The sequence below is a fragment of the Oreochromis aureus genome, linkage group 17 (genome assembly GCF_013358895.1).
Source record: "Oreochromis aureus strain Israel breed Guangdong linkage group 17, ZZ_aureus, whole genome shotgun sequence".
Lineage (NCBI taxonomy): Eukaryota > Metazoa > Chordata > Actinopteri > Cichliformes > Cichlidae > Oreochromis > Oreochromis aureus.
In genome coordinates, this window is record NC_052958.1 from 17743821 (window position 1) to 17770690 (window position 26870).

The 26870-nt window shown below is 39.7% G+C and overlaps 1 protein-coding gene across 3 annotated transcripts in view; it reads left to right on the plus strand.

Annotated features, from left to right (window-relative positions):
• Positions 1-559: 559 nt before the first annotated feature.
• dgki (diacylglycerol kinase, iota) overlaps positions 560-26870 on the plus strand; it is a 97784-nt gene continuing 71473 nt past the window's right edge. For all 3 annotated transcript variants that reach the window (XM_039601023.1, XM_031746330.2, XM_039601024.1), the window contains exon 1: positions 560-989. In XM_039601023.1, the coding sequence (XP_039456957.1) occupies positions 766-989 (224 nt within the window). In that variant the 5' untranslated portion in view covers positions 560-765. The remainder of the gene's footprint in view (positions 990-26870) is intronic.

Below are 26870 nucleotides of genomic sequence, written 5' to 3' on the forward strand. Positions count from 1 at the left end.
TTTTAAATCTGCCTTTAACTTGTGTTAAAAAATGCATGGGAATATGGAGCTTCTTAATGTGTAAAAAAGTATAAGTGCAGGGATTGATTCTAAATCATAATTATAATTTGTGCAAGAACTCAGATTTTTTTTATTCAGATTATTTTTGTGTTTGTCATTTGTTGTAAAATGTAATTATTAGGTATTTTCAGGCTTATTTAAGGGGAAACTGGTCCAAAATTTAAAAAGTAGGAGAAGAAAGCAAAAGGAAACCTAGCTTAATTAAACCTCTAATTTAAAAAAAGATTAGCGGGCACAACACTATAGTAAAAAAACAAACAAGCAAAAAAACCTTACTGCTCTATGTATAAATAACTATTTTATGACATAAAAAGAAGATGGTTCATTTTTAATTAATTATTATAATATTATTTTTTTAAATATCAAATGTCACATAAAATGTATCGTTAAAAAAAGATTTTCGGGGGCTTTTATTTTGAAGGTAAGTTTTCCCACTTCCTACCTGGCGTGCGTAGCTTGACGTAGCTCACTGCCAGTTTCGTCTGGGGGCTCGTGAGTGCAGTTCGGTCTGTTGTCCAGGCGGCTGCAATATATAAAAGCGGTCAGCGGTCAAATCCCACACAGCCGCTTACAGCGTTACGGGGTTTTTTTCTATTATCGCGCCGGAGTAGTTAGACTCTCTTTTTCACCGCCGGCATCGGCGTCCCCTCAGTACCCGGAGGAGAGGGGGTCCAGCGTGGCGTGACACCGCGAGGAGCGACCAGCATGGACCCCCAAGCGAAGGATCGCACCAGCCCGGCGGCGGGGGGCTTAAGCGGGCGCCCGGCCTCTCTCGGAGCTGACGGGGGTGACTCGGAGTCCGGAGCCGGCTCGGAGGAGGCTGCCGTGGGCTGCTGCAGCGACACGTTCAGCAGCCTGCCTGACATGGAGCAAGAGACTCTGGAGGAGAAATTAAGGGGACTGGCGTTCAGAAAACAGACGTCGTATCGGTGAGTGGGATAGCTGGGAGGATGCTGGGGAAGGATTCTGGTTAGAGAAGGATATGTTTGTGCATTTATTATGTCTTTGCGCCTATACTTCACACTCCTGGTGCTTAAGTTACACGTTAAAGGCTAAAGCTGCTGCAAGAATTACACCCATGCTAGCTAAATCTTGTAAACATAAACACAGACTGAGGGGTGCATACTTCAGCTCATAGCTGAAAAGCTAAATTCTCACATGTCATGGTTATGATAACCCTGCTTTGTCCCAGGCTGTGCTCACCATGCTACTGTTGACAGCCCCAGCACTGATATGCGCACAAAAGCCAGGGCATTTTATCCCCATCAGTGAGGAATCAAAACAATTTTACATACACAACAATGTGTGCATGTCCCTGTGGTGCTGGAACGGAGTGGAGGAGGGGGAGGGAGTGAAACTGTATTGATTTGTGTGTGTGTGTGTGTGTGTGTGTGTGAATGCCAGCAGCATCCTGACACCCCAGTGTGACTGGCAGCTGCAGTTGATAGTGAAAACTGGCCAGATCCCAAGCCCACACGTTCACACAGTCTATCTTTCTGTCTGTCTGTCTAGGCTTTGTGTTTATGTGTCTGCTGGAAATGATCTGCAGTTGGGGGTCAAATCAATCATTTCAGCTTGTTTGTGTTCGACTAACTTGTTTGTGTCTGAATTGGGGCAGTGTGATAAAGTGAAGTATCATTTTTACAATTTTTACCATCAGCACTATTAAATCTTTGCTTGGGAAAATTGATAAGAAAGGGTCACAACCTCTAATCTGGTGACTCTGTGCTCGTATGTACTGGTTTGTGTCATCAAATTAATATTTTTGACTTTCAGATGGCGATGGCGTTCACATTTTGAGTGTGGGAGGGTTTGCAGGAGAGGTTGAGTGAGTCATTTTGCAACTTGCACTGTCGACCTCACTTTGACTCGCAGATTTTAATCATCAAATAAAAATGACTCTGTTTAGTTTAGAGATTAAAAACTACTTGGTTAGATTGAAGGTCACAAAACAGCTTGGTTCGGTTTAGTCAATAAAACCTACTTTGATCGGTTAAGGGAATAAAATCTACTGTGGTTAGAAAAATATCATGTTTTTGGGTTAAAACACACCATTGCCACTTCTTTTTCTTGGTTTCCATGGTGATACATCCCCTCCTATTGAAATACATTAGATTTAAAGTTGTAAATGACATTTGGTCTTCGTCAACACAAAGAATAAAAAATGTAAATTAAAAATTATGGCTGCATTTGATAAATTAGTTTCTTTTAAACCTGGGTGGAGGGTGGGGGGGCAGGATAATTACTGTAAGCCTTTTATTGCCCCAGTAATTAATGACCCAGTCAGATTAAATATGCCCCATGTAAACACATTACAGTTGAATAAACCGTTCCTTTTTTTTGAGGAATGCAATTCATCTCATTTTAAAAAGGGCTGGTACATTATAATAATCCTATTACAATCCATTCGACGGATGATAATTACCCATTTTTTGTTGTTGTTGTTGTTTGGAGTGTGCATGATCTTTTTAAACAGTCTAAGGCAAAGACAGCAGAGACTCACAACTCCTTTGTGTTTATTGTATCATCATTTACAGAGTCTCTGTTCCAAGGGGAAACCATCTTTGGTTAAGTGAGGTTTCCAGGAGATTGTGTTTCCTGGGGAGTGCCGCAGCTGGCTTGCCTTTTTCCAATTTTATGACTGCAGGAGTAGTTTGTTGTGATAAAAGTGTTGCCTCAGTAGAAAATGCAGCAGTAAACCGGTGCATTGATGGGTTTGGTACACTGAACATATCAAACCATCGTCTGCTTTATGGACTCCGGAAGAAAAGATGACGTCATGTGAAGAATCGTGTTCAGCCAGCAGAAGTCTTTTTTGGCAGAAGTTGTGTTATTATTATGTGATAGTCAAGGAAGTGGTGGTGTTTGATTATTTGCTCGACATGGATCCATTTTGTTGTGTTTAACTGAGTCAAATATAGCGAGTCACATGTTCATAAGTAGTACTTTTTTTTTTTTTTGAGTGATTCTCTAGACATTTTGTGCCTGTATGCATGTGAGGAGGAGTCAGTATTTGAGATTTAGTGTTATGTAAAACAGTTCAGAGCTTGATCGGAACTATTTTAAGTTACACTTTTGGCTTCCAGTGATTATGAAAACATTTACCCCATGGTAACCAGTGGTTGCGAGGGAAAGATTGGTTGGGGAGTGTTTGCGGGAGGTTGCTTGCTCTCGCTGGGTGAAAGTGGTGCACCCAAAACCTTCTTACGTTTGCTTTGGTTGCTCGCAGATAGCAGCGCTTAACTTTTACTTTGAAGGTGAACGCCCTCAGTTTCCGGTTTTCATCGCCCATTTTTTGGTTTCACTACTGCAGTTAGTGAAGGTTTACAAATGCAATGGTGTCTTCTGTGGAAAATAAAGGCGAATGTGATAATCTGATTGCGACCAAAGAAAGCTCAGGGAGGTTTTTGATGTTACCACCATTTTTTTTTTTTGGACCATTTTAACCTAGCAACAACTGGTCAGAGAATAAACGTTTTCCCTAGGGACCAGTGGTTTCTGACTCGTCTCTAGGCCCGTGAAATTGACCAACTTGCTCGCTTTTAAGTTCAGCTCTAGCTGAGATGACTAAAAAACCGCCTTCGATAGGTAAAACCCAGCAGGTCCATAGAAGAACCTGTGGAAGAACTATTACTTGCTGCTTTTTGTCTCCAGATCTCTCAGGATCCATTGAACTGGCCTGCTTTAAGTGATGCACAGCAGCTGGCTGTTGTCTTGGCAAAGGTGATAAGATCCCAACAATTTGAATGTGAGACAAAGACTGTATTTGTGCCGGACAATGGGGCCCATTATCTGAACCTTCCACAAATGACAATGAGAATAAATGGAAGCTTAAGTTCAGTGTTGATAAACTTCTTTCCACTTGAATTATTATTAAATTAAAAACGCGTTAACTGGTAAACATTTTAAGTTGAGTAAATACACAATTTTCCATAGTCTGTGAGTAATTCTGATCATAATTTTTGCCAAAAATAAGGAGTTCCTGCTCTCATTAAGTAATAACCTGTGGTCTGCCATACTACACCAAAATAAGGTGGTCTAGTCCAAGGACCTGGCGATTGTCTAATTTAAAAATGCAACATTTCTGTATGTAAAAAGAAATAGGAACAATTTGACTGTGTTTTATTAGGTTATTAAGCATTAGTTACCCTGTTTTCATCTGGTTAATATACTAATACAGTTATTTTATACAACAGGAACAACTGACAAGTACTTGTAAGTACTTGTAATCTTGTGTTTTATAAATGCCAATACCCCTAAAACCATTCATCAACAGATAGTAGTTGGTGGTTTTGAGATGAAATTTTGGCAAGTGTGATTGCTCTTTTGTGATGATTATCAGACACCTGGCTCAAACTTGATTGAGCAACACAACTAGAAACCAGAAGATTTACCCAAACTCTGGCCTAGATATTCTACATATATAGAAATGCAGATTTCTTTGTACAGAGATTAATATATACCGAGTATATTGGAATATTACACTGGAATTGAGAGTAAAAGTTCTGGGAGGAAAGTGGAATGACAAAAGATGAACCAAATAATGACCTTGTAAGAGGTGAACATTGTTTCATCCATGTCCACCCTGTCCCTTTATAGCTGCTTCCAGTAGCTGTATTCAGTGCTCATAAACTGTAAATGGCCTCACTGGAATCCCTAGTTGGATTATTTTTGTTTGCAAAGCAGAGAATTTGGCTCATGTTACTGCAGCCACTGTTTGCTACTGTGCACCGAGTATTTCAGAGAAGAAGAATGTGGAAATAAAATGCCAGATGGTTAGAAAACCTGCCATTTTTTTCATTTTTTTTTAGCTAATGAAGAACTTATATTGTGTATATGGTACTCTTTGCTGGAATTTCGCTTATTCCCTAGCATGATGTTCCTTTGTCACATCTGAAGTTAGAACAGTTTGTTTCTTTATTGTATTTCTAATCCACCGCAGTATGTCGGTCGTATGTTTGGACTGGAAGAATACAGTCTGGTATATTTAATTACGCCAAATAAATCTGCCTTGTTCTATCAACACGGCAAAGGCAGATCGGCGCGGTGGTTAACGTGGCGTGTCTTGGGTTGTTCTGACCTTTGACCTTATCGGATGAGGATATGGTTAATCTGTGAATTTTCTGCTTCGTGGAATCAGCCATGATGTGCAGGAAATGGAATTAGCCGGTCAGGGGAGATGGTTTGTAAGAAGGTGGTTTACATAGCTTTGAAGTGGCCAATGCCAAGAAGTGAATTACCATATGTGGCAATATGAAAGAGCTGAGAAATTATGCTGTTGAACATCAAAGCCAGCGTGTGTGTGAGTGTGTGAGTGTATGTGAGGATCTGTGGTATTGTGTGTTTATGGCAGCATGAGGCACGTGTAACTTATCTGCCAGACATTCGTCACACTTTGTCTCTGTGTGTGTGTGCGAGTGTGTGTGTTCCCAGAATGCTGTCCCTCCTTTTATCTATTCTTAGATGTCTCACCCATCTGCCTGCATGACAGCCCTTCCTCTGTCAAAAAGACAGCGGCTTTGTGTGTGTCTGTGTAGTCAGCGCACCGGTTGGTTTGTAAGACATTACTTTAATTAGCTAGTCAGTCAGCCGGCTGGACACTCAATCTGTAAGTGAGTCAGTGACATGTTTCTCCAACCACTTCCTGGTTATCTGTGACAGGCAGTTGGTCAGCGTTGCATTTATAGATTTTTCGGATTATCTAGCTGTCAAGACAGTTGGCATTAGAGCTCATAAAGTTATATAAACCCGCTATAGTTCCCACAGCCAATAAAGCAGAGCCTTAGCAGAGCTGCAGTCGTGCTCATAGCAGCGAAACGAGACTCTATCTCCTCTGTCCTGACCTCACAATGACCCCACTCCATCCCTGCGCACTCTTTCTGAAGTCCTAATGTACCCCAAAGCCCATACATACATGTCTACAATATTTGCAGTCTTCCTGGAACACTCTATTAATTATGCCACAACTGACTGATAGCCACGTTGAGATTAGATAAAATATTAAAAATATTATTATAAAATATTCATTGCAACTTAGAGCTGCATCATAGTTGAAATAGGTAGTGGGAGATATGTACTGTAAGATGATGCCATTCGAGATGCTGGGGTTTTTTCCTGCACCACTAAAGTGGTGTTAGTCAGAGCCAAAGGACAGTAAGGTCAAAATGATCACTAGTTTTTTAATTATGCTTTTATTTATTCATATATAAACTATATATATATATTTCCGAGTAGTCTACTCCCAAAGACTAATTCTCAGCCTGGAAAAATCCCTGGATATGTAACCCCTAATTATCCTCTAATGTTTCTGGCCAGCGGCATGTAAATGTTCTGTGTCTGAGGCTCACCAAAGAGCAAACAGAAAAGGCAAACCTGTATTATCTGCACAAGATAGCTATTATGTTATCTGGAATGGCAGTTTTAATTTAATTTGTCCTTAAATGACACTGATTGTAACCTATGAGAACATTTGAGAGAGAACTCACTGATAAATCTGTGAAAAAAGAGCACTAATGGATAAGATTTACAAATATGAATGGGTGAAAATTGCCTCCATGTATGCAAACAGTCTCTAGTACAGAAGAATGTCTGTGGTTTTGAAGAGAGGGGGTAAAATGGTACATACACAGATAAATTCTAATGCTAAATTAGTGTCTGTGTTCATAAAACAATCTCGGTTTACTTTATTTTGCTGAACTTACAAAATATCTACGAATTTCACTCGCCTTTTGGTGGTCTCTGCATGTTATTTTTTTATTCTTTAAATCACTTTTTTTTAAAAAGTTTAGTATAGATTTGAGTTTGTTGAAACTTTACTGGCTGATCTGAAGAGTTTTCATATGATATATATATATATATATCCAGTATTATTTACATTAAGCAACTATTTAAAAAAATCCAAATCTCTTATTATGTTAAAAAATTTTTTAGATCTTTTTAGATCTTTTTAAATATAAAATAACATACTTTTATCCTTCAGTGTAAGGATCATAATTGTTTCTTGTACATAAGTTGTTTTCTCCCAAAACAATGGCAGGATTCTGGGCCAGTATAAAAACAGTATCTAGGGGCAGTTGGTCAGCAACCAGTCACTTCACCTGTGAAGAAAATGGTTTCTTGCAGAGATACCTGCAGCATCTAAGGGTGAGTCATTAACCAGTTTATTTTAAAATTTTAGTTATTAGTAGATTTATGTTAGTGTTAAATTTATGCTGTATGGTGTAACTCAACTGTGTTTTTGTTTTCGTTTTGTTTTGGAGGCCAATAAAATCTAAGAGGCCAATAAAAGTCTGATGTGCCTGCCTTGTGCTGCATTTTTGGCATGATTATATTCAGCTGATTAAATGAGGAGGCAGTTGAAAAATTCTATAAAAACAAGCCTTCAGGGTGCCACTGTAGCTCACCTGGTTGATTGGGGAACCCATGGGGGCAGGGGGCCCTGGGGTCGAGTCCACCCTGGACCATTTCTTGCATGTCATTCCCCCTCACTCTCTTCCTGCTTTTCTGTCTGCTCTCTACCATTCTGTTAAAAAACATAAAGGCTAAAAATACCCCCAGAATCTACTGTTTGTATCCCAGCTGTCAAATGCTTCCCCTGGCATCTTCTTTGACTCCAGGATGTCATCGCTAACAAGAAGCCGACAACGCTGAATCACACATTATTTGACAACCACCTAAGACTTCAAGTCTGTAGCTGATGAACCAGCTATCTGGTCCCGATCTCTGACTTTGCAGGCAAAGAAAATGCCAGCGTGACCTGTTTGCCCACAAGCAAAAATACAAAGAAACAAACACTCTGTTTCATCACCCCAGCTTTACCGTGTGGTGAGATTTTTACCGCCGCCTTTGTGGGAATTGTTGCAGAAACAAACTGCCACAGGACAGGATGTTGCAACGCTATCCTTCCGCTATTTACGGCCCACTTTACAAACGGCAGATCACAATAAGTGCATGTCTGCAGTCCAGGATATACTCCGGGTTTCACGTCCTCTGGCTGACTGCGAGGTGGTGTACGAGAGGGATGGAGAGAAAAGGCTGGCGAGGCACACACAAATGCAGGAGGAGAGAGAAAAAAACATAAAAAGATACGAGTGTATCTCATGTTGCTACTGCTGTGTACCACCTGCGGGGGTAAACAGTGATCAAAGGCCTTTCATCATCTGATGCTGCCAGAATATAAAACTCTATTCAGCCTTCAATTAGGACAGAATACAGAGGGGAGAGGGGGAAAGGAGGGGTAAAAAATGGCTATAGAGGGGAAGAGAAAATGGGCAAATGTTTGATACAGAGTCAGAGGTATATATGAAAGAGGAGGAAGCATGAAAAAGGGAGAATTAGTGGCAGTGGCATATTATACGACAATTATTTTATTACCCAGTGGGGAAGTGACATTAGGCGGAGTAATAAAAGTTAACTCGTTCTTAAATTAAAACAAGCCCGGTGACTTGAATGAAGCTGTCTTCTGGTGTAAGAGTAAGGCATTTAAGGTCCCTGATATATTTATAACCAGCGGAGCTCCTGCTGCTGCTTATGTGCTGAAATCTTGGTTTCTTCCTTCAAGCTTTAATTCTGTTATCATTAACCTGTCATTCTTTTTAAATGAAACTTTAAAAAAAAAAAAAGATGTGAGTTTGCAGTAGAAAAAGCATGTTTGATATTCCAAATGTACTTACCCCGGAGCTCCTGAAGGCACTCGTGAATTTTTAACTTTCTGATTTTTGTGTCTGCAGTTGTTTTATATAGACGATGCACACGGTCAGCAGCCTGAAGTGGCCTAAAGGAAAGAGATATTTATGAGTTAGAACCTTTAATGTCATTCTACTTACAGTAATTGTGTAACAGAGCAATACATCCCAGTGCAGTTCAATAGCATTGGCTTTCCCTGGGGAAATTAAATGGGAAAGGCCAAAACAGAAGAAATACCTTGCATGCAGTAAGGGCGGCATTTAATAAGCTACAAAACACATGGGCACACATAATTTTTAATGACATTTTTACAATTTAATGCCTTCAGGAAAAGGAAAACTGTTTTGTTATGAGTCAAACTTTCACAGGAATGTAGATGTTGTTAATTTTGTTGTTATGTCCTTAATTTATCTAACTACAAGTCTCACTGAGAGACGATCAGACATCAGAATTAATGTTTTGGTGACGCTTTAGTGTGTTACTCTGGAAAAATGTCGGCCTGTTTTGGCTGGTCTTAAACTTTGGTTTTGGCTAGTGGTTCTCAAAGTATGGCGTGTGGACAGTAAGAAGAAAAACTATAAAACTATAATAAAACTATACGTATCAAACCATCGAAAGGAGATGATGCTTTTGGGTTGACCTTCACTTTTAGATCAATTTCTATTCTGAATGATTGCTAAAAATTCTGGAGTATGGTGCATGAACCTTTTTTGTGCAGAAAATGAACTCGAAATTGCTCTTACATGATCCGCACTGTATGAGTGCTTCTGACGTTAGTGAGCCTTTGACTCTCCTTAGGTTTCCATTTTTAGTTTTAGTGAAATGGTCTCAGCAAGTGCTATGTGGGTGTAACAGCAGAAGGACCTATTATTTTATATGTAATATATATGTCCGTGTTTGCCTATACAGCACACTTCTCCTTCTGCATTACCTCTCATGGCTAAAGTGAATGACAGACAAGATCAATAAGAAATAAATAAAGAAATTTAAAAATAAGAAATGGAAACGATGGTAGCCACCATGATGTCTTGTCCCCTCTGCTTTTGAAGACATCTCCATTGTAACTTTTGGAAAGTAGACATCATCAGCGAGAGGTAGATCTGAGAAGCCAATGAACACTGCATGCTTATTGGCTTGTAGCCCATTAATCATCTCTGGTAAAGCATATTCCTGTTTATTGTCATTCTGAACACAAGTGGTAACCTTGACCTACAAAGTAAACATTATGTTGTACTCGGTAAGACTTGGAACTGGTACTTGAAGTCATCAGGAAAGTGTTTAGTAAAAGGTAGAGCTCAACTGAGGCAAATGCTGTTTTCCCATAGAAGGGTTGGTGTGACAGAAGAGGACAGCCTGAGATGGGAGTATAAATAGGATCTGCAAGTTTGCCGGACTGATCTTGATCCGTGTGAAATAGTTGAAGATGAAACCAAATGAACACGTCTATTTAAAAAAAAAAAAAAAAAATCAGGAAGGGGAATGGAGCTCATCTGACAGGCCCGTGTGGGTTAGCCTGACAATAAAGGTTGGAGTCACTGCTCTATAGCGTAAAGCAAGAAAGACCTGATCCCTGATGTTCTATACAACCAGTGTATGAGCTGGTTTTGTAGTGCAGTCTGTGTTAAATTCAGTGGAACGTTTGGCTCCGAGTCCAGGCAGCTTAAAGACGCTCATGCATTTTTAAGCAGACGATCACAGCACCAATTGTTGATGAAATACAAGGCTCAGTGACACAATTTTCCCTCTCTCCTCTCATCCTCACAACGGATGAACAGATATACATGCATATTTATGATTTCTCCTCTTGTTAGGAAGCAGAGGAGGAGGGAGAGAGTAAGCTGTAAGGTAGACGAGATAATTCAAAAAACAGAAGAACATATAGGATTTTTGTAAGATTAAACCAGTCTCAGTGCTATGAAGCTGCAGTTTTCTTTTAATCCACAGTCCTGATTTCTCAGAGTTGATTATATAATTCATTTGGGGGCAAAAAGACATTTTATGGGACTGAACACTTCGAGTGCGAGGCATGAAGTGTTCAACGCATAGTTAAAGCTATTTGTATGTCCAAGGCACCTGAACCCAAAATTTTGAATGTAAGATTAAATACTGACGCCAATATGCCATTTCCAGGCATTATACTTTTTCAAACTCTTCCTGGGGACTTTAAGGGGCCAGCTTTGTATTTGGTCAGTGTAGATGACACAACTTTGTCATGCTAAATTTGGAGGCTTTTCAGTTTTTGTTGAAGGGCGTGTCTGTGGCCCAATGGGCAACAGCAAATGACATGTTACACTTACAGCTTCAAAAGGTTAGGCTGTTCATACAGATAGAGCACAGAAGTCAAGGAAGAGTCAAAGGCACCTTCATAAGATAAAGGGAAGAGAGATAGGGAAATGCTTGTGAGACTATAATGATATTATTACATCAAGAATCCAAACTCAATAATATTATTAAAAAAAACCCCAAAAAAACCCTCATCGCCAGACTAGCCACAAATTCAGAATAGGAGCCAAAACTCAATAATATCAAGCAAGAACCCAAAAATATTCTTTCCTTTTAAGCCATCTCTCTCCTGATTGGCTGCTACTCGCAAACAGAAAGGTTGAGCAGAAAGTGGGAGGGGCTAGAAGAGCATAATTGGAGTATTTGAAGTAGAAATAGAGTGAAATAATTTATTTATTAATTTTTCTTGAGCACAGATTCTGTGCCGAAGGGATTCTGTTTCATTTTCCAGAATAATGAGTGTGTTTATGTTAGTGTATGTTATTCATCGTGATGTGTAGGGTTTCTCTGCTCACTGACTCAGTCTCCTTTTATTTCTATACATATTATAGACGGTGTTAGTCGGAGGTGTTGGTACAACCTTCGCTACCTTCTCTGAGTAATGCTGTTCTTCTTGTCTTGTGGTGTGTTTGTGTGTGCTTATGCATATCAATCATTTTCTTGCTAAGAGGAAGAAGAAGAGTGATGACATCTTTTTTTGGAACAGTGGGATTTCTGGCTTATCTCGCTCTCTTTTCCTAGCCTTTTCAGGAGTGTTTGAGAGTGACTGAGTGTCTCTATGTGTGTGTGTTGGGGGTTATTTTGCCCATAATGCAGTGTGCCGAGGCATTAAGGGGATTGGCTGACAGGAGCCGCTCCTTATTAGTCGTCTGGCTGGCTGTAAGAGGCTTTTCCCGCTTGGAAACGGGGCTGAAAAAAAGAGGGCAAAAGGCGAAACAGACGAAAAAAGGGAAGTGGATCTTCTTAGTGCACTAGAGAAGAGAAACCATGATGTATTACAAGATTAGTCAATTAACTTCCTTCCCTCACTAGGTGATTGTGACAGGAGTTTTCTGCGACAGTTAGTGTGATGTGTGTAGCCTGTTGTGACCTGCTATTTTTAAAAAATGACTACCCACACTGATCATCAGAGAAGTAGTCTCTCATCTGTCATGCCGCAAATGGTGTAGTAGAACAAATTGTGTCCTTTATGGCCACAGAAAGTTGCCTGATGATAAAACAGTATAATGAGCAAAAAAAGCAACAGCATGGTAAGTAAATCAACAAAAGCAGGTCTGAAAACTGACTGGTGATGGCTGACCACATCAATGCAAGCAGAATGACTCCTAAATACCCTGAATTCGCTGTAATGGAATGAAAGTCTGATGTGATTTAAAATAAAAGAAGACAGGACAGCTTTCCCAGCCTCTCTTCCGTGCCACTTTATGTAATTTATGTAGTGTAGCTGTCTGTTTACATTCCTCAGATGTAGAGAGGCACAGCGTTGGACCTGCTTGTACATTTTGTCAAGAAATAACCACCGTAAATTACACCTTCAGTTTCTGAAAATGTGTTTTAACATACTTTAAGGAAAGGTTTACATTTTCCCAGATTATTATTATTATCATTATTACCAGATTCCAGGTCTTCTTACATGTTTTATATCTTATGTACATCATCTATCTATCTATCTATGGTGTTAAAAAAATATTAAGAAATAATCTTTATGTTCTCACTGGCCACTTCCTTAGTTAGCTGTCAGTATAAGGTTTGAAACCCCTTTTCCATTAAGACTGCCTTAATTCTTCATGGCATTGAATCAACAAGTTACTGGAAACTTTCCTAGAATTTGCTCCAAATTGACATGATGGCATCGCAAAATTGGAATGAGATCTGGTGATTGTGGCAGCCATGTGAGTACAGTGAACTCATTGTCAGGTTCAAATAATCCATTTCAGATGATTTGAGCTTTGTGACATGATGTGCCATCTTGCTGGAAGCAGCCATTAGAAAATGGGCACACTGTGCTCATGAAGGAATGGATATGGTCAGCAACGATATTCAAGTACATTGAGGTTTTTAATGAATGCTCAGTTGGTACTAAGAGTCCCAAAGATTAGAAAATGCCCCCCACATCATTGGAGCACCACTACCAGCCTGAACCACTGAAACACTGCAGGCTGGATTCCTGCTTTCATGACATCATTTTCATTTTGGTAAGCCTGTAAGCATCCAGTGTAGCCCATCTGCTTCAAAGTTTGACATGTTATGCATTAAGAGATGTGGGGTTGAAATGGTACTGAGGGGCCAGAAATGTGCGAAAACTGTCCCCCACACCACTACACCAGCAGCAGCAGCAAGAACTGTTAATACAAGGCTAAGCGATTCAACATTTGTCCCGTTTGGTAAACCCATGTGAACCTTAGCCTCAACTTCCTGTTCTTAGCTCATAGGGGTGGTACTCTGTGTGGTCTTCTGCTGCTATAGCCCGTCTACTTCAGTTTGACACATTGTGCATTCAGAGATGCTCTTCTGCATACCTTGGTTGTAGCAAGTGGTTGTAGTTGCCTTCCTATCAGCTTAAAGCACTCTAAACTTTTCAGACCTCTGGTACCAACAAGACATTTTCAAATATTTTCTCTTTTTTAGAGCATTCTTTGTTGTTTATCGGTTTTACATGATCCGTCTATGGCTTTAATAGATTATTTTTAAAACCTATAGGTAGATACCAGAAAGATGATTACATTCATCTGGATAAAGTATGTTCAGTGAGATATGAGCGGAATCAATTTTCTGTGATTACCTGGATGATTGAGCATGCATCAAGACCTATCGGTACATAGATATGTAAGTAATTACACCTAATGTCCACCTTCAAAAATAACTTGCAGTCTACGCACTTATCTCATTTTTCTTAGATGAAATGCACCCAATGATGAACATACTGTAGAGAAAAGCACTCAGAGTCCCTTATTTTTAAGTAAATTTGTGTGAATAAATTTCTCTTTCACTAATGTTGGATGAAAATAAAGAGAAAATAATTTTCATCACTCAACCCATTTTGTCATCAAAACACTTAACAGGCCATGACAGTTGTAGCTGCTGGGCTTTTATGTTTGTGACACTGATTGCTTTTGACTAGCTAATGAATTAATCATGACAGCCGAGGTCTTGCTTTGATCTATCAACTTATTACTAAATTTACACTAAAACTGGTTTGTTTGCATTGTTGGAATTTGCCATTTAAACAACCAAAGGTGGTCATGATGGATCCTCACACATCTACATACCAACCATGTGTGAGTGTGGATAGACTGCTGGCTGAATGATAAGTTGCATAGACAGCTGACTCAGTGACTGAATCGAATTACAAGCTGTTTAGCTGTTAGTGAGTGTTGTGAAATAGGCAGCACCTTATTAACCACGATGCAGAAACCTTAATTTTGTCAGTAAAAGGTATTTTATGACCTGGGAGGTGAGCTACTGCTACTGCAACTACTGCTACACGATCTGAAGTTGCACAACCAAACTTGGCACACCAAGTATGTATTAGCCCATTTAAGGTTCTTATCTATATCAGATATTTTGAGGTAATCATTTTGCCTAGCATCCACCTAACAACAGGCTAAAACAACATGTTTTTAGCCTTGATGCATCAGCTTTATAAAAGCATTGTATTTATTTTGTAACAGTAACTTGTAATTTATATACACAAAGCTTCAGTTATGGATAATATTATGGCATTGGTTGCCTGGCAACCAATTCATCCCGTATAAAATCGCATATTACCACCTTGTAATCACTTGGCAATGGGCTACAGTGATCAGTTTTTTGCTATTATGTTCAGGGTTTTTTTAAAGTTTTCCTTATAGTTTTTTCTTTCTTCTTTTTCCTTAGTCGAAATTCCAAGAGCGGTGAGCCTAAACTAAACATGCCATGAAAACATTGCAAACCTCTAACTTGTCATAGAGAACTTTCATGTCTGCAGCATGATAAGTGTATGTGGGCCATCATACTTCTGCTTTTGTGTTTTTGTTTTTTTTGTCCACACACTTCAACCACATACGGCTACATTACACCCAGAGAACACCATCTTTTAATATCTTTCAGTGTCCCCATTTCTTTAATTGATTGATTTATTTTAAGCTGATGGGCGAACAGGTTTGCGTGACATTCCTCTGACAATCGGCTGAGATACCCTGCTATGTTGCAGTGTTTCTATCAGTTGTCGAAACTGAGGTAGAAAAGTAAGCATTACCAAGAGTGAGTAAAGTCAATTTGAGTACTACAGTACATCAATACAGAGGGCTATCTATAGCCATGTTTTCCTGGTATGTAATTGTACTTTGAAAGTAGCACCTCCTCTCTCTCTTCCAACAAGCCCATCTGTCTTGATAATGAACCTGTGGAGTTCACTGCTGAGGTGACACCGACTCCATCACTGCAACTCCGGCTATGCCTTTCTTCCTCTGTCATGTCACAATGAGCTTTATCACCTAGTAGGTTTGCACATACACAAATAATTTATCTTTTTTTTGTGAATGACAATGATAAACATAGGAGAAAATAAAGTAAAATTACAGCCAGTGAGAACCCAATGGAAAACCAAAACAAAACAGAAACATTTATTATAAGAATATAAAGTATATAAAGAATATATAAAAATGGTCTCCGTTTAAAACAAAGGAGGTGTAATATGCACTAATGTAACACATGCACAGCTGTGGCGACCTCAGCTCTGGCTGTATTAAAGGGTGTCATGATGCTAGTTTTGCTTCCCCTTGTCTCGTTGGTCTGATTCTGTTCAGCTGTCCTCTCTGGTGTTTCCCATCTCCCTGATTACCTGGTGTGTGCATAATGTCTGAATCTGCCTTTATTTTTTGTTGTGTTGTTCCTCAAAGTTGTGCCCTTCCTCACACTATTTTTTTTTCTCCTGCGTTGATTTAAAGGTTTGCTTTTCCTTGTCCGGTTTATTAAAACTCAAACATCGTAGTTTATTTCCTTGTGTTTCAAAATCCTGCTTTTAGGTCCGGCTGTGCCAGCCACACAGAAAATGTGACAAAAATGTATCGTATCCTGTATAGCTTTTTGATTTTCATATTGCTTTAAATGGGATCAAGCTTTGGGAATGAATACAGAAAAATTTGTTCAAGGAGCAGTGAGTGACATTTGACAGCTATCAGTAAGACAGCAGTGCCATGCTGCAACAGTTTTGTTGCTTTGCTTATTAGTCTAGGAACCAAAATCAGCTAAAAATTCCAGCTAGACTTTGTATGGGTAATATCCCTGATATAACATTTACACCCAGTCAGTGGAGAGTTGGAATGACGGCATCCACAATTAATTTCCTTGTGCACAAGTTCCTCGCTCTTATTTTGAAAGTTTAGCTAGCCCCAGCCCTTCCTGCTTCATTTTACCCACTTACTGGCTTGCCCAGATTCACATTGGATTGAGTGGACTACTGACACCAGTAGTCCACTCAATCCAGAAGCCATCATTGGTGGAGAACTGGTTCATGTGTCGAGACATCAAGTAGAACCTGCACTATCTCTGCTATGAAGAATGTCTAAATCTGTGGAAACGCTGGGTTCCTTAAAATCAGTTTTGGAAGATTATCTAAACGGCTCAAATGATCAATGAAGAAAATATTCAGTTGCAACCTGTGTTTTTTGGCACATTTTTGCGTAGATACATGAATAGAAGAATTGCAGTTTCTTCTAATACCATACTTTCATAAGTCAATTTTTTTTTTCATGCTATTTTTACTACTTTTTCTGAAAAGAAATTGTATGGTTTATATTTTTTTCATGGCTACAAATCCTGGAATAGATTTCAGTATCTAGGGTTTACTCACAGGCATTTTCTGCTGGGTAGATTGCTCGGCTAAAGAACCGACAAAAGGGCATTTCATTTTTTTGATTTATTCTCATTGCTTTATTGTCTGGCCTAATCATCTTTCAGAGGTATCTCAGAGGTTTTGATGGATGAGAGAGATCTGCGGCTCTGCTGCCAAATGCCTGTGCTGACTAATTTGGTGAAGCCCACAGCCAGCTGCTCCATCAGGGGCCGATGCTCGGGAAGGGGATTTATGCTTGACTCTGTCTGGTTCACATGCCGCCAGGAGTGCTTTTCTTTTTGTAATTCTGGACCTTTAGGGTGTGCACACCGCTTCCTGTTACGCACTCTGCCATGACCGCAAACACGTACATCCTACATAGATTAAAAAACCTTTTGGAAGAGTCTTGTATGTGTGTGCTTTTTGCGTGCGTGTGCGTGTGTGTGTGTGTGTGTGTGTGTGTGGCTGTGCAGGTAGGATTACCGAGCACTGATCATCTCCCAGCACTCAGAAAGAGGAGTCCTCATTTAAACTCAAAGCTTGCTCTCGCTCACACACACACACACACACACACACACACACACACACACACACACACACACACACACACACACACACACACACACACATACGCACACACACACGCGCACACACACACGCACACACACACACGCGCACACACACACACACACACACACACACACACACAGACTTGAATAATTTGTTACAAGTTTGCCTGTTTTCCTCAGTCATCATTGAGTCCTCCCCTCCTTTCCTCCACCATTTTGTTCCTAAATCAAAAACATTTGGACACACACACACACGACCCAGCACACCTCATCTGCACAGACACGCTATAATTAGTGAGACAGCTTCTTTATCTCACTCTCTCTTTCTGTGTGTGTGTGTGTATGTCCCTCTGTGTGTTTGCTAATTGCTCAGGTTAGATGAGAGTTATTACTAAATGATTAATTTTATTAGGTAGATGTAGCCTGACATTACAGAGACAGTGCATCTACCTTTTTGTGAATCTCCCACTTTACTGTGAAGTACAGCAGAAATGTTCCCAGTTTTCCCGTGTTTGTTCATTCTTTTCTTCTTTGTTTCTTTTCTTCTTTGTTTCTTTCTCTGATTCTTGTACTCTTTGCCATCTTTCTCTGTGTGTGTCTATTCTAGGCAGTAAAGGTCAGATACAGATGCACAGTGTGAATCTGGTGCCACCCCCACATTACATGCTCGCTCTCACACACGTAACACACAGGTGCGCACTCACTGACAGACTGTGTAATTATGTAGGTGTCAGGGGAAGATGTGAGGGAGAGAGGGAGCCCGGGTGAGGAGAGGGTGGTATCACTCATGTTCTGGCTCTTCATGACATTTATTAATTGATTGCAGAGTAGGATATACCTAGTGTCATCACTGCTGCTCAGATCTGTGTATGACAGGGTGCTGTTTGCAGAAATTATGTTAAAATATGTCAATAGATAAGATTTAACATTTTTCCAGTTTCATTATTAGTTTTGCTTCTTCTTTATCGACTTTGTTATTGATTCCTTATCAGTTTTCTGTGGGGGCCTGCACAGGTTATTGTTGCAGAGTATTTAGGAGCTCCACCTGAGGTGAATCGGGTATCAATAGTTAATTATTTTGCAGTTTTCAAATGCCAAAAACCTCACCGTTGTTGAAAGAAAGTTGTTATATTGGAGGCATGTGATTCCAGCAGAGTGGAAAATTGGCTCCAAAATGTTGTTTCAAACATGACGTGACATAACAAACATGATTAGAATGTTCTTTGTTTGATATCATGTTGCTATTGAAATAAAACAATGTGTTTTTTATTTAGTTATTTTTAATCTAGCCTAGAAAAAAAACATCCTTGAGGTTGCGTAGGAGTTCCTCCAGCCACTCTACATGTGTTTGGTAAACCTGGAGAGGGCATGCGGTCGTGTCCCATGGGGTTTCCATGTGGGGGTTGCTACAGGAGCATGGGGTAGCTGGCCAGTTGCAGTCTGTGTAATCGCAGCGATTACTTAGTTCACATTGCAGCAATGAGTCGGACTCACTCCTGGTGGGAGTTAGAGGTCCTGCCCTTTGACATTGATTCTGTTTACAGCTTTTATGGGGAGAATTTCTCGGCATAGCCAAGTCGCACAGGCTCTCTGCTTTGGTGGCCTCGGGACGATTTAGATTTAGTTTTCACTTCCAAGTCTGAGACCGTGCCGTGCCCATTCCCGGTCTGAGTTGCTGCTCAAAGAGGAAGAATTTAAATATCTTCGGGTCTCGTTCATGCGTGGTGTGTGGAGCAGGAGATGGAAAGTGGGATTGTTTTTCTTTCTTTTCTTTTTTTTACACCCATATTTTTGCCTCATAATGTTACTTTATTTAACTTTATATTTGTTTTTAATTGCTTTTATGTAATTTTTTACCTTACTCATGTGTTTTGCTGTCCTATTATAGGCTGCTGAAAAACAGGAATTAAATACTCTTGTTTTCCAGTAAGAACAAAAAGACATTTTTAGAAAAAAAAAATGATTTGGGGGGATTTTTTTGACTGTAGAATTGATCATTAGTATGGTCATTTTAAACAAAACCACTCTTCACTTGTATGACTCAGTAATGCTGAGGTGCTTTCCCAGTTTGATATCCATCTAGTGCCGTGTGTGGTTGTTTGTGTTACAGTGCAGACAGACTGATTTAAAAAACAAAAACAAAAAAAAAATCCCAGTAAGGCCAGTTGTTCCTAGTTCTCCTGCTTTTGTTTTCTTCCCTGCTGCTCTGTTTAGAAAGCTGTGCTAGAAACCTGAGCGGACATGGCTTTACTTATTTACATCAATTTGCGTGTCCCACTGACTTTGTGTGCATGCGTCCTGTTTAAAGCTAGCTTTGCATTCAGTCTGAACACACCTTTGGAAGAGCTGACGTGCTCCAAGTTTTTACAACTCCGTTTTTCAAACCTGCCCAAACATGCTGTCTCGTATAAAGCTGACTCTCAGCACTTTGCTTTAGAAATAGTTGGCATGATAAATGTGCAAACTGAGTGACAAGTGAGAAATCCAGTCATTGCCCTGTCATGGTGTTTTTAAAGAAGTGCGATCACAGTGTGATGTAATATGTGACAAAATTGTTCATTTTGTTTTGTGTTATGTGAAATCAATATCATAGTTTATTTATTTTGCCGCGTTCTCAGAAATTGGCAGTGAACAGCTTCACCTGTAGGGTGTTTATGTGGTATTGACTTAATGTATTGAGTACAGCATTCATACCCTGCCTTGTTTGGTACAGAAGTTAAACAAATACAGCATGGCGCTCATTAAAATGTGTTTTGTGGTTAATGTTATTTCATAAGCCATGTTTGCAATCCACCTCAGTTCACTTTGTGTCACTCACAGCACAGACTTGGTGTGGTTTGGACCACCTGCCTCTTGAAAGTACGCATCATTTCAGCATATTTGTGGGTCTTTAGGGCATGAAGCTTTAACACTTTTGGAAGCCCTCGTGTGGTATGCCCTCTACATTTTTGACATTAATAAAATCCTATTTCCTCTTTCGCTCTTACTGGGAAATCCAGAAAATCTCTGCTTTTTCCAAGGCAGTGAGTAAGAGACCACTCTCTGTATCTGTGTGTGTGTTTCAGCAGTATGTTGAGTTGACACTCCACCACTATGACTGTTAGTAGTTAGTTCACAGACAATAAGAAGTGCTCTCACTTTCTTTCTATCCTTCCCACTTATAGAAACAGAGTGGGTTTTCTGAGTGGGAGGTTTTGGAAAAGATACACTGCTGACTCTGCTGAACAAAGAGAGAGAGATGCTGCTGGCTGAAGCAGCTCCAAAATACCAGTAGTACAGTAAAAATGTAAATTTTGTGCATTTTGATATTTCCTCTACCCAGATTTTAGAATAAGAAAATTTTGGCTAGATATGTTACTTGGACCTCAGTCAAACAGGCCTGGAGATCAGTTGGAGAGCCTCTGGCAGCCTTTGAGGAACACACTCTTCTTGTTAGCCATCTTGTTTGCCAAGGTCACCAAGGTTCGATCTCCAGCTCCTGAAGTCCATTGGGTCATTGGGTGAGATGGTTGAACTTCCCTCACCCCAACCGGTCACAGCAGATGGTTGCCACTCCCCGAGCCTGGTTCTGCTGGAGGTTTCTTCCTGGTTAAATGGGAGTTTTTCCTTCCAGCTGTTGCCAAGTGCTTGCTCATAGAGGGTCGTCTGGTTGCTGGAGTGTTCTCTGTATTATTGTATACAGTCTTTACCTTACAATATAAAGTGCCTTGTGGTGACTGTTGTTGTGATTTGGCAACAAATAAATTATCTTGAATTTACATTAAAAGCTTCTCAGATGGTAATAAAATGATTAAAGGAATATTAAAAAAATACTGTGTGGATGGATGAACGTGGCTTTCAGTATTCAGTAAGAGCAGAAAAGCTCTGTTTACGTACCAGCCACTTACCCGCTGTAGCCATCATAGGCGTAGTTAAAACAAATTCCAGCCCTGCCAGTGACTTCTTTGACACGGTGTCAGTTGGAGTCCAGTAAATGTAAATGCTAATTACGCTTGCAGTCACTATTTGGTTTTGTCTCCTGCTGCCAAAAATCATAGATCAATGTTGAGAGGTTAATGAAGCAGAGCTTTTCTCCTCATAAGAGTAACACTGGCAATTGTCCAGCCAATGAGAATTCATTTAGATGCATATTTTCAAGAAACCGTCAAAAAGATTGAATCTGATGTGCATTCAAAACAAAAAGTGCAAGTGATTTCACAAAATAAATAGGAGAGAGGATGGGGTAACGCCGTGCGCTGAGAGGTGGATGAGGTTGCGGAGGGGCAGGAGAGAGAGTTAATGTGTGAAGGAGAGATGTTGATCGTGAGGAGGAGGAGGAGAGAAGCCAAGGCCTTTGGGCAAAGCCAAGACCGCCCACAGATGCTCTCTCCTTCACTCCTTCTCTCTCTCCTCTCACACTTCATCCCTTTCACTTCTCTCTCCATGCGTCCTCTTGTCCTGTCTCTCATCTCCAGCCTCTCTCCACTTCACACTCACTTTCTCCTCCCTTTCCTCTCTAATCCGACTTGTCCTCCCTCTCACTCTCTCACACCCCCAGCGGAGAAATAATGTAGGCCAGCGTAAGGGTGAAGTGAAGGGAAAACATGCGTAATCAGAACTTCACCTTTGCCAGAGAGCATCACGTGTGTTCTGTCTTAAAGTCATTGGAAACCTTTTCATAATTTTTCCCTAATTTGGTACTCAGTTTTTACTGATGTGCAAGGGAAGCAGATTAACACCAACCAGATTTGAGGCCATTTCTCAGACCATAAGGAAGAAATTGCATTATTGTAATAAAGTTGAACAGCCTTTTCCTCAAACCATTATAAAATAGGCTTTAAACCCTTATGGGCACTTAAAAGCAGACTTTGTTTCATTTTTATCCCAGGAAGTCACCGGCGGATTGAGATCTATCAGTGTGGACCGTAGTGGTTGCTGTGTTCAGGGATGCAGAGGCTCAGGAACTCCAGGGAACAAAACAAAACAAAACAAGACAATTATTCAGACTTTGGAGCTAAATTCTTTAGATTGGCAGCGAAATTTAATCGGCTTTCCAGTGCTGCAGTATGATAAGTGTTGATGAAAGCCTTAAAAGTACAGGCTGGAAAAAATACACAAGTTTTGTAGAATATGTGAATTGGTGCAAAGACAAAAGGATTGAAAAAGGGCACACATAATGGAGAGGGTAAAATTGACATGCGTGTCATTGTGAGAGAGGGAGAGAGAGGCGATGCTTATAAATAGAGGGAGGAAGGTCAGAGGGAAAAGAGTCAGGCTTCCTGTATCCAGCCTCATAACCGGACACACACACGGACAAAACACACAATAAAAATGTGACGTCAGTGTTTTACATGACCTCAGCATCAGCAGTTACATTTTTATGATGATTTAATATCATAAATTATTTAAAAAAAATATGCAACTATTGTCATTCTTTCCTTCCAGCTGGTCTTCTTTTATCTTCTGCTTATTTTTCAAGAATTAACCTTGAGCATTTAAAAAGTCGAGATGTACAAAAGTTTGGTTGTCAGAGCTACATGTGGTTAGATTTCTCCTTTCTCTTTACCAGTAGTACCAACCCATTTGAAGCCATATAAATACAGCATTTCAGACTTGATAAACTTGATTAGATAAGACTTAATGAATCATTTGTCTTTAAAGTACATATCTGTGCTCCCTAGCTAGCATGCTTGTGCTGTTTCAACATCTGCTTCTTCTGTGAAACTGTTTGCTTTGCATGTATTTTCTCACATGCAGTTTTTTTTTCTGTAGCACGCCTCATTATCTCCGTGTGTGACTGTGTGTTGTGTGTTTTTGAGTGTGTGTGTGTGTGTGTGTTTCTTGGTCACCACACTGCTGTGGCGTTTACAGAACAGCGTTGTTGGCCAGAAGTGCCTGCTTGTTAACTTTGTGTGTTTTAGTGTGTATGTGTGAAGACAGTGATCTAATAAGAGTTGATGGTGTACCCGACTGCAGCTGCTCTCACACACCCACTCCCTGTCAGAGACACATGGAGAAGAGAAAGTAGACTGCAATTAAATATATAATAGATATTCAAATAGATAAGACATACCCCAGCTTAGTCAGAGTCAATACATGAACAGCTCATGTGGAGACATAGTAGCGTGACAAAAGTGCAATACGGTGCTAAATTCATCCCTCATTTCTTTATGTTTTAGTAGGAAAATGGAAAACTGGTGCAGTGATTTATTCAGACGTGCAAAGAATCATGGGAATGCAGTTTACAAGGCAAAAACAGAGCTTTTACAATTCCAACAGGGTCCACATATTTGGTATGACCATCTTTATTCTTTAACACAGCACGAACTTTCTTAGCAAGCTCTTCTGTAATTTCTTTATTAAGTATTCTTCAGGAATAATTCTTCAGTCTTCTTGAAGATTCTGGGGGAGTGTGTTTTTCTATCCAGGTATGTTTTTACTGCATAGGGCGGAGTGTTTGGGATCATTGTAATACTGAAAAGTTAAGCTGTTTCCAATCTGATCCCTTCCAGATGGTTTTGCTTGGTGAATCTAAATATGATGCCACTTTTCTGCATTTGTAATTCCACCAATTCTGAAAAGACCACCAACAGCACTGTGTGAACCACAATCCCCAGCCATCGCCAAGCCTTCACCGTGTTTCACAGATGGCCTTAGATACTCTTATGTCTCTCCCCTGATCTCATCTGTACACAGTGATGAGCAGATTCAAGTTTTGATTCATCACTCAATCAGACCTGTTGCTACTGATTTTCAGCCCAGTTTTTCTGTAATCTGACATACCTCAGCCTTTTCATCCTGTTTCTCTTCCTTAAGAATCACTTCTTGAGAGCCATCCTTTCAATTAAACCATTTCTCATGACGCTTTAGTGAACAATAGATATATAGAAGGACAAAACTTTCAGATACTGGTCATCTGCTGTAGATGTTTTTTTTAATAGGCCTGTCGCTACTTCTTTTGTCCTCCACTTGAACAGTTTCCTCTGCTGCACACCATAGGGAGAGATGCCAAGATTTCAGCTAATAGCCTATTGGGAATCACCTTGTTGCTGCAGTGAAACCAGTTTATGTCTGTCAAAATGTATATTTGCTCAGTTTAAAGAAAACAAGTAATGGTACTATTAATCACATGTCTGACTGATGTGACTGGGTTAGCTTGTCCCAGTGTGTGGGGTAAAATGCTCTTTAAAAGTTGTAAAACATGGAAACAAACACTAAAGCTGAAATGATTATTGGCCAATGCTATCTTTTTTTATTGCGAGAAACATAATGACTTAATAAAAACTTGCTTTGGGGTGATTTATACATGGTGTTGTTATATAGTTTGTCCAGCATAGAGACCCGTTCAAGTTTTCCTTTCAGTATAACTCAGATTTTCCTGTATTCCCCTAAATTATGCCCCCCAAATCCCGTACTTGGTCACTTTAATTAAAACCACTAAAGTCCTGAATTTTTTCAGTGAGGGTCAGTTTGTTTGTATTTTGAAGGATGTGCATGACAGTTGTTCTGTTATGAGAGCTAAATTTTCCATTTGTGGGTGTGTGAATCTCACCAAACCAACTTTCTCATTAGGAAAATTCAGCATACAGTACTTGAGATGCAGCAACCTGTTATTAACTGTCAACTTGCTGCATTCACAGGTTACTTTTTTTTTTTTTTTAAGTTTTGGGTCATATTATTTGTTACCATCTTACTTTTATTAGAGTCAGTCTGCCAACAGACAGGAAATGGTAAACAAAAAGGAGTCCCATGTCTTTTTTTTCCACTTTTTGAGCAGAACCAAGATCTTCAGTATAAAATCAAGTGTTCTATGCAGATAAAGGTAAATGTAATTATTGGGTCAGATTAGGAATTAGAGTGTTAAAGGACCTGGACAGGAATCAGGACTCTGGACTGGAGGTGCATCACTCTGAAATTTGATAATCACTCGTTGGGCACCTGTTTTACCCAACAGACCTGTGAGTTGTCACAGCAGGAAAATCACAGCTGAAACACATTTTTTGTTCCAACAAATCTATGCCAGTGAGGCAGCTTGAACAATACTTTGACCTCAAAACCTTCTCGACAAAATAGCTCATTTTTTTGTGTGTGCTTATAAATGGTGATGACACATTTTATGGCAGAAAGTGACAACTCTGTGGTAGCTTATTTTTGTATAACTTGTGGAAAAGGTCCAAAGACAAAGAGCAGAGTTTTTTTTCAATAATAAAGTTGATCTGGGCTTTGTGGATCCTCAGGTGCCTCTACTTTAAGATATATTTTTTAGTCACTACGTAACAATAAACATGTTTATATGGACACAAGTAACTAGATTAAAAACTTGACCAGCCTTATTTATATGAAGCATATAAATGCTTCATAAAAATAAGGCCATCAAAAGTTTCTTGCTAAATCGCACTCATTCGGATCAAAAGAGCGGGAGGAGAGCGAAATCAGTGGCATGCAGCAAGGTGACGATTAAAAGACAGAAAACACAATTTGTTCTTCTACTGTTCCGGGAAGGTTGGACAGTTCTGCACTTGTCAGAATGATTTATTCTGTTCAGACACTCAGCGTCACGATCAGGTTACTTTAGTCCATTTAAACAGTGATGTCTAATCTAAGTTTTAATCAGATGGAAGAAATTTTTTCCCATGTAAACACAGATGATATCTTAATGAAAGCTTATGTAAGTTTGCCTTTATATTCTATTATTTAATCTTAATATAATAATAAAGATCACACATTGCCCCCGTGCTGAGTGACGTTTAAGCAGAGAGGCTTAAGAAGTGCAAAGTCGCATTATGCCCTTGTTTAAAAATCACACCAGCATATCCTCCTGTTTTCTTTCCCTCTGAGATCATCATGGATCAGTGTAGCTGCTTCACAACCACGCATTACTGTAAAAGACTGCAGAAGTCAGGGTGTGGACTGTTTTTTTTTTTTCATGCACAGACATGTCCGTGCTGCAGTTGTCAGTTATCTGTGCAGATGTGGGATAAAACTATAGCAAGGCAGATTCAATCTATTGGGTGTCTCATATTTGCAATATCTGTGATCCAACCAAGCTATCACAGATAGGTTTACCAATCAGTCAGTCCCCCGGCATCATTGTCTGTCAGTAAATCCCAAATTTGCACTGTTTATTCACTAAATGCTGCATTAATACTGAGCAGTGTTGGAGATGTTCCCTACAAGTTACTTCTGCTAACACAATAATGTGAAAAAGTCTACTGTAGTTTCTGCTGTTGCTAATTTCTCTTTATTAACGTCACGACTTATGTGCGCCAAAGATTTCTCATCAGGCTAAATCTGATGAAAGTCACTGCAATTCTGAACTAATTCCCTCAGTGTGTCCTTTTTAACCGCTTGCAACCTTCAGTTTTGCTTCAAGGGCATCTAAATGAGTGACATTGAAGTTATTTACGATTCTGTTCTGATGATCAAAGCACAAAACTAGTTTTCTTTCACTCATTTCCTGTTTTTCTGCTACAAAAAAT